The sequence below is a fragment of the Neopelma chrysocephalum genome, unplaced genomic scaffold (genome assembly GCF_003984885.1).
Source record: "Neopelma chrysocephalum unplaced genomic scaffold, ASM398488v2 Primary Assembly neopelma1_171, whole genome shotgun sequence".
Classification (NCBI taxonomy): domain Eukaryota; kingdom Metazoa; phylum Chordata; class Aves; order Passeriformes; family Pipridae; genus Neopelma; species Neopelma chrysocephalum.
The window spans coordinates 86749-94582 of NW_020897833.1; the positions used below are offsets into that span (position 1 = coordinate 86749).

Sequence of the window (7834 nt, forward strand, 5' to 3'; positions counted from 1 at the left end):
GGGAATGACACCTGGGATAGCGGGAATGACACCTGGGATAGCGGGAACACCGGGGGTACCGGCCCGGCCCGCCCCTTCCGAGCAATGGCCGGGAAAGGGCTCCTCCAGCGGTGCTGAGGGGAATGACAGCCTGGGATAGCGGGAATGACAGCCTGGGATAGTGGGTTAGGGTATAATAATAATTGTAATAATTTTATAATTATCCTTTATATATCAATAAAATACAATTATAATTTTAAATCATAAAGTAAAATAATGATTAACATTTTAAACATCTCATTTTTTTTAAGGGATGTATCACTCAGCAGTGTGATGCCGTGGAAAACGTTAGGATACAGATTTCTGTGCTCTTGGAGTCTGGGAAAGGATTCAGATTTAGCACAATTCTTTAGATATAAAAACTCAGATGATTTTATAAAAAAAATTATATTAAATGAGACACAAACGGGACAAGAAAGGGACACAAATGGGACACAAAGGGGACACGAAAGGGACAAAAACGAGATACAAACAGGTCACAAAGAGTACACAAAGGGACATAAATGGGACACAAAGGAGACATGAAAGGGGATGCAAAGGGGATATGAAGGGGACCCGAAAGGGACACAAAGGGGACACAAAAGGAACACGAAAGGGACACGAAAGGGACACAAACAACACACAAAGGGGACATGAAAGGGACACAAATGGGACACAAACAGGACACAAAAGCTCCAGCACTGGAATTGCAGCTCCCACAGGGTTGGTTGGAGCCCTGGCAAAGCCCAGACTTCGGCGGGAGGTCACTGAGGTCACCGGCACTGCCCGGACAGGGGAGAGGGGCAGGCACCGATCCCGGCTCTGGGGGACCAGGAGCTGAGGGAACAGCCTCAGCCCGTGCCAGGGGAGGCTCAGGATGAGGGTGCTTCATCCATGGAAAGGGTGCTCAGGCACTGGCAGGGGCTGCCCAGGGAGCTTTGGATCCCCACCCTTGGAGGTGTCCAGGGATGTGGCACCCCCTGCTCTGGGTTGGGGTCGGGCACAGCTCAGACTCGGTGACCTGGGAAGGCTCCTCCAACCTCAGGGATTCTGGGATTCCCCGATCCTGCCTCACGGGAGCTTCTCCATTGCTCCTTTTCAGCCGGAAGCAAATCCCAAGTCCAGCTGCGCTTCCCTTCCTCGCCCAAACACGGCTCCTCCTTCCCAGTCCTTCCTGCTCCTTCCAACCAGCTCGGCCCAGGAGATGTTCCAGGACAACGGGAGTCCCAGAGAGGCCGCGAAAGGGTTGGGAATGTTCCCCTAGAGAAGAGAAGGCTCCAGGGACACCTTGGAACCCCTTCCAGGGCCTAAAGGGGCTCCAGGAGAGCTGGAGAGGGACTGGGGACAAGGGATGGAGGGACAGGACACAGGGAATGGCTTCCCAGTGCCAGAGGGCAGGGATGGATGGGATATTGGGAAGGAATTCTTGGCTGGGAGGGTGGGGAAGGGCTGGGATGGATTTCCCAGAGGCTGCCCCATCCCTGGAAGTGTCCAAGGCCGGGATGGATAAACTTGGAGCAGCTTGGGATAGTGGGAGGTGTCCCTGCCCATGGAAAGGTGGGACTGGATGAGCTTTAAGGTCCCTTCCCACCCAAACCAGTCTGAAATTCCATGATCCTGCTGTCCCAGGCACTCCCAGGACTCACTGAAGATCCAGGGACACAAAGCCCTCCAAGGAGAGATCCAGGGACCTAAGCCCAAACCCCTCAGGGCTTTTGAAGGGAAACTGGGGACTAAAACCCCAAACTGGGGACAACAAACCCCAAACTGGGGACAACAAACCCCAAACTGGGGACTAAAAACCCAAACTGGGGACTCCAATCCCAAGATGGGGACTCCAATCCCAAGATGGGGCTCCAATCCTAAAGTAGGGGCTCCAATCCCAAGCTGGGGGCTCCAATCCCAACCCGGGCCGCTATCCCGGCATTCCTGGCGCCCTGCCCTGGGTCAGCACCACGGACAGGGAACAGCAAATCCCTCCTGGAGCAGGGAGGAATCAGCCAGCCAAGGAGATACATGGGATCCAGGAGGATCCAGAGCAGAAGATCTTCCCCAGGGAACAGGCAGTGGGTTGGAATTGTGTATTCCAGGAAAAGGGAAGGGAAGGCAAGGCAAGGCAAGTTTGGACAAGTTTTAAGGATTTTTGAGGAGTTTGGATGAGTTGTGAGGAGTTTTGAGGAGTTTGGACGAGGAGTTTTGAGGAGTTTGGACGAGGAGTTTTGAGGAGTTTGGACGAGTTTGGATGAGCTTGGAAAAGTCTTGAAGATTTTGGATAAGTTTTGAGGAGTTTCGAGTAGTTCGGACAAGGAGTTTTGAGGAGTTTTGAGGAGTCTGGACAAGAAGAAAAAGCAGGAACAGGTTCAAAGCTCTGCTCTGGCCCCAACACTCCGAGCAGAACCCTGAACAAATGAGGAATTTCAGGACACTCAATCCCTGCAAAGAATAATTCCAGTCAGAAAAGGGGCTCCAAAAAAACCTTCAGCTCTTTTGACCACAAATCTCTTGCTTTTGGAGAAGTTTGGAGGAGAAGGTTTGGAGGAGAAGGGTTGGGGGAGAAGGGTTGGGGGAGAAGGGTTGGGGGAGAAGGAGGAAAAGCAGGAGCAGGTTCAAAGCTCTGCTCTGGCCCCAACACTCCGAGTAGGAGAGAAGATGATCTCCAGGAGCTCTGCAGGAGCCCTGAGCTCCTCAGAGACCTGACACAGGACTCCCTCTGGCAGAGGATTTCAATGGGAATCATCCCAATTTCTGGATTTCAGAGAATCCCAGATTGGTTTGGGTGGGAAGGGACCTCAAATCCCATCCCACCTTTCCATAGGCAGGGACATCTCCCACTATCCCAGGCTGCTCCAACCTGGCCTTGGACACTTCCAGGGATGGGGCATCCTCTGGGAATTCCATCCCAGCCCCTCCCTACCCTCACAGCCAGGAATTCTTTCCCAATATCCCATCTATCCCTGCCCTCTGGCAGTGGGAAGCCATTCCCTCTGTCCTGTCCCTCCATCCCTTGTCCCCAGTCCCTCTCCAGCTCTCCTGGAGCCCCTTTAGGCCCTGGAAGGGGCTCCAAGGTCTCCCTGGAGCCTTCTCTTCTCCAGGGGAACATTCCCAGCTCTCCCAGCCTGGCTCCAGAGCAGAGCTGGATGTGAGAACTCCACCCAGCTCCTCGATTCCCACATTTGTCCCCCCTGGGAGGCTCCAGCTGAGCTTGGCTCAGGGCAGAGGCTGGGGAGCAGATCCCAAGCCCTGTCGGGACCGGGAGCCACCGAGAAGCCGCCGGAGGAGCCCAAGGGCCACCTCGTGTCTGCTCCCAGCCTGGCGGCTCTTCCCAAACCTCCTCTCTCCCCTGGAAAATCATGGAATCTCAACGGCCACCCCCGAGGCGGGTCCAACCCGGGTTATTCCTCCGGTCCAACAGTTCAGGGGGGTAAAAATGGTGCTAGAGATGCAAGAAAATGCCGGTTTGGGGTCACAGCAGGAAAAGAGCCCCCAAAACCACCCCCGTGGGGCTCAGCTGGGTGGGTTGGGGCTCCGGCCGGGGGTCTCTGCCTGGGAAAGGGGGGACACGACACAGCCGGGGGCCCTCAGGAGGGCGGGGAAGAGGCAAGGGGAGCGGCCCCGACCCCACAGCTCCCAGGGCCCGCATTTACCTCCTTCCCTCTGGGCGCGGCGCGGGTTCCTCGCCCCGCGGGGCCGGTTACACAACACCGACCGGGGGAGGAGGGCCCGGGACGAGCGGGTTACGCAAGGGCCGCTCCCGCCGGGGCGCTGCGCGTTGCCCGCGGAGCTTTAACGGGGTTCGGGGCCGGGGGGGTCCCCGGAGGTCGCGGAGCTCCTGGAGAGTCCCGACCCCGCGTCCGCTTTCCCCTCACTGCGCCAAACCACGCCCCCCGCTCTGGTTTTGCTCAGGGGGCGTGGCTTGCCTTCCCGCCCGCGGCTCCCACCCAATGGCAGCGCTCGCATTCAAAGTGGAACTGCCAGGAGGTGGAGCTAGGCCGGCGGTGTCATCCAATCAGCGCGCCAGGGGGGCGGGGGTGCGCGCGGAGCGTCTGGCCGTTGCCAGGCGACGGAGGAAGTCCCGCCCCCGGCGCGCGCCGCCTCACGGGTCTGGGGGGGGCGGGGAACGTCGGTCGCACCCTCCGCCGGTAAGTATCGGGTCTGGGGGTAATTAACGGGTCTGGGGGGTAATTAACGGGTTCGAGAGCGTAATTAACGGGTCCGAGGGCGTAATTAAGTAGCGCGCCTGGAGGTGGAGGCTGTTCCTGAGGGGATTCTGTGAGGGTGGGGCTGTGGGGGGCCGTTCCCGTCCTTGGGGGTGGAGGGAGGGGCAGTCCTTGTCCGTGTGAGGGGGTGATTAATTGGGCTGAGGGGGTAATAATTGGGCAGAGGGGGTAATTGATGAGGCTGAGGGGTAATTAATTAGACTGAGGGGGTGATTAATTGGGCCGAGAGGGTAATTAATTAGTCTGAGGGGGTTAACAGTTGGGCAGAGGGGGTAATTAATGAGGCTAAGGTGTAATTAATTAGGCTGAGAGGGTCAATAATTGGGTTGAGGCGGTAATTAATTAGGCTGAGGGGGTTAATAATTGGGCTGAGGTGGTAATTAATTAGGATGAGGGGTAACTAATTGTGCTGAGGGGTATTTAATTGGCCTGAGGGGTGATTAAATAGGCTGAGGGGGCGATTAGTTGGGCTGAGGGGGCGATTAATTGGGCTGAGGGGGTAATTAATTGGGCTGAGGGGGTAATTAGTTGGGCTGAGGGGGTAATTAATTAGGCCGAGGGGGTGATTAATTAGGCTGAGGGGTGATTAATTGGGCTGAGGGGGTAATTACTTGGGCCTGAGGCTTATTGGGGAATATTAAAGAGCACAGGATTTATCAGGGAATATTAAAGCACAGGATTTATCAAGGAATATTAAAGCCCAGGGTTTATTCGGGAATATTTAAACCCAGGATTTATCAGGGAATATTAAAGCCCGGGGTTTGCTCGGGAATATTGAAGCCCAGGATTCCCTAGGCTCAGCCGGGACTGAGGGGGTGGGATGGATCTCAGGGGTGTGGGAGCAGCTCCAGGACGGGCTCAGCTGCTCTGGGAGCGGTTTTACAGCAGGAGAACAGCTCCGAGCCCGGCGGGACTCTGGTTTCAGGCGCGGTTTGTGTCAAGCCCGGCTGAGGGGCTGGAGCGGAGCGATGCAGAGGAGGACGCGCCTGCAGCGGGAGCTGACCCTGCTCTCCGCGGAGCCGCCGCCGGGAATCTCCTGCTGGCACAGCGGGCACGGCACCGGCGAGCTGCGGGCACGTGGGTACCGGGGGGTCCCTGGTTGTACCTGGGGGGTCCCTGAGCCGGGGCTGGGTCAGAATTTGACCTGGGTCTGTGCTTACTGCAGGGTTTGTACTTTATGAGCTCCATGAAAGTGTGAAATTTAGGGAAGATACTTTTATGTTTATTTATTTCTATTTATTTTAATTTATGTGATTTTAATTTATGTGATATTTATTTTAATATTTAATTGTTATTTATTTTAATATTTGATTTATTTCAATATTTGATTTAAATATGTGATTTTTATTTATTTTAATTTAATATTTCATTTTTATTTTATTTAAATTTTTATTTTTATTTGATTTTATTGATTTTATTTTATTTATCTGTTTGTTATATTATTTTTATTACTTTTTTATTTTTATTTGTTTTCTTTTATTTTATTTTTATTTCTTCGGGTTTTATTTATTTCATTTTTATTTATTTATTTTTATTATTGGGATTTTTTTTAAAATTTACCTTGGCTGCCCTGCCCTCAGTTTTCATCGCTGAGGGGTGGAACTGCTCTCAGCCCAAATGACACTTTTTATTCCTGGCTTCCTCCCTTGGAGGGTGGGGAGGCCCTGGAATGGAATTCCCAGAGGATGCCCCATCCCTGGAAATGTCCAAATCCAGGTTGGAGCAAGCTGGGATAATGGGAGGTGTCCCTGCCCAGGGCAGAGGTGGAATGGGATGAGCTTTAAGGTCTCTCCAACCCAAACCATTCCAGGATTCTGGAGCCAGGCTGGGAGAGCTGGGAATGTTCCCCTGGAGAAGAGAAGGCTCCAGGGACACCTTGGAGCCCCTTTCAGGGCCTAAAGGGCTCCAGGAGAGCTGGAGAGGGACTGGGGACAAGGGATGCAGGGACAGGACACAGGGAATGGCTTCCCACTGCCAAAGGGCAGGGATAGATGGGATATTGGGAAGGAATTCCTGGCTGCGAGGGTAGGGAGGGGCTGGGATGGAATTCCCAGAGGATGCCCCATCCCTGGAAGTGTCCAAGGCCAGGTTGGAGCAGCCTGGGATGGTGGGAGGTGTCCCTGCCCAAGGCAGGGGTGGGACTGGGTGGGCTTTGAGGTCCCTCCAAGCCAAACCATTCCAGGATTCTGGGATCTAGCACTTCTGTAACGCTGGGAGCTCCCTGGAGGCTGCTGGACAAATCCAAAGGGTTTGGAATGTAACCTTTCTGTTTTCATCTTGTTCCCGAAGAAATCCTAGGAGGTGCAGACACACCCTATGAGAAGGGAATATTCAACCTGGAAATCATCGTTCCTGAGAGGTAAATGGGCAGCAACATCTAGCTTGGATTAACTGGGATGAAATCCTTCCCTGGGAGGGTGGGGAGGGGCTGGGATGGAATTCCCAGAGAAGCTGTGGCTGCCCCATCCCTGGAAGTGCCCAAGGCAGGGCTGGAGCAGCTTGGGATGGTGGGAGGTGTCCCTGGGATGGGATGGGATTGAAGGTCCCTCCAATGCAACCCAGTCTGGAATTGCCTGATTGAGTGCTGCTCTCAAATATGAATGAGCTGCTGAACTTTCTGCTTCCCTTTATCCTGCCAACAGGGAATGGGATTGAGCCCCTTTTTTCAAGGAGTGTCATTGTTTCTCCAGTGACTGACACACTCATTTCGCCTTGAACATCCCAAATGTGTTGATTAACCCCCAAAAAGTGCCACAATCAAACTTCTGCCGTCCCAGTGCTTTGTGGGAAGAGCTTGTTCATCAGGACAAAGCTTCCCTTGGGGAAGGCTGTCCAGGGAAGTGCTGGAAGCAGCAAAGGCTCAAAGATCTGTGGGGAAGGGTGTTCAATGAACCAGGAGGGAATGAAGGTGTTGAAACAACAACAATTCCTTGTTCCTTAACTCTCCTCCCCCAGGTACCCCTTTGAGCCCCCCAAAATCCGCTTCCTGACCCCCATCTACCACCCCAACATCGACTCTGCGGGCAGGATTTGCCTGGATGTGCTCAAGTTACCCCCCAAGGTGAGGCAGGGCCAGGCACTGAGCTCCTTCCCTGCTCCCTGGGAGCCGATTGAATGTCCTGTGCTCCTGATTTATTTACACCCGCGGGGAGGGCGGCTGGAAACGGCCTCTCCTTGGTGTCCTGCCAGGGCTGGAGGACAGCCTTTGTTCCCGAGGAGTTTCCAAGGTTTCAGGGCGGGGAGCCAAAGGGAATTAGGGCTGGACACGAGATGTGTGCAGGATCCAGCCCGTGGCATCTCCTGAGCTGGGAGGGACCCACAGGGATCATCATGAGCTGGACTGCAGGGGACAATCCCAACAATCCCCCTGATCCTTGAGCTCTGGCAACTTCGGGGTCATTCCCACTGCCCTGCTGGGCTTCCTTGGAGCCAGGAGTTGGGATTGAGGTGGTGTTCCCGTGGGTGCTGAGGTGCTCAGGCCAGGAGTTGGGATTGGGTGTTTCCTATGGGGGCTGTGGGTGCTGAGGTGCTGAAGCCGGGAGTTGGGATTGGGGGAGGTGTTTCTGTGGGGGCTGAGGGCTCAGGATTGGGGTGGTGTT

General features: G+C 54.4%; 2 protein-coding genes across 4 annotated transcripts in view; one reads left to right on the forward strand and one right to left on the reverse strand.

Moving 5' to 3' along the window:
- The window catches only part of LRIF1 (ligand dependent nuclear receptor interacting factor 1), a 15679-nt gene extending 11789 nt beyond the window's left edge, over nt 1-3890 (reverse strand). The window contains exon 1 of one of the 2 annotated variants that reach the window (XM_027701867.1): nt 3663-3890. The gene's annotated coding sequence lies outside the window, so the exon portion shown is untranslated. The remainder of the gene's footprint in view (nt 1-3662) is intronic. The other variant, XM_027701868.1, reaches the window with a different exon arrangement.
- A 54-nt stretch (nt 3891-3944) lies between these two features.
- Nucleotides 3945-7708, forward strand: UBE2T (ubiquitin conjugating enzyme E2 T). 2 transcript variants are annotated; one of them, XM_027701870.1, is made up of 4 exons: nt 3945-4157; nt 5161-5308; nt 6525-6594; nt 7191-7708. In XM_027701870.1, exons 1-4 carry the CDS (start codon nt 3960-3962, stop codon nt 7537-7539), a joined length of 765 nt encoding a protein of 254 aa, XP_027557671.1. In that variant the 5' UTR covers nt 3945-3959; the 3' UTR covers nt 7540-7708. The 2 variants fall into 2 exon arrangements, with proteins under 2 accessions (XP_027557671.1, XP_027557672.1); XM_027701871.1 differs by having other exon boundaries at nt 4108-4157; nt 5161-5312; nt 7191-7704.
- The last annotated feature ends 126 nt before the right edge of the window (nt 7709-7834 follow it).

What these genes read in the sequence shown, in the direction of transcription:
- UBE2T (XM_027701870.1), top strand. Translation starts at nt 3,960, where the DNA reads ATGGCAGCGCTCGCATTCAAAGTGGAACTGCCAGGAGGTGGAGCTAGG. An exon ending in GTCGGTCGCACCCTCCGCCG is followed by an intron (nt 4,158 to 5,160) that starts GTAAGTATCGGG and finishes CTCTGGTTTCAG; the next exon opens with GCGCGGTTTGTGTCAAGCCC. An exon ending in ACGGCACCGGCGAGCTGCGG is followed by an intron (nt 5,309 to 6,524) that starts GCACGTGGGTAC and finishes TTGTTCCCGAAG; the next exon opens with AAATCCTAGGAGGTGCAGAC.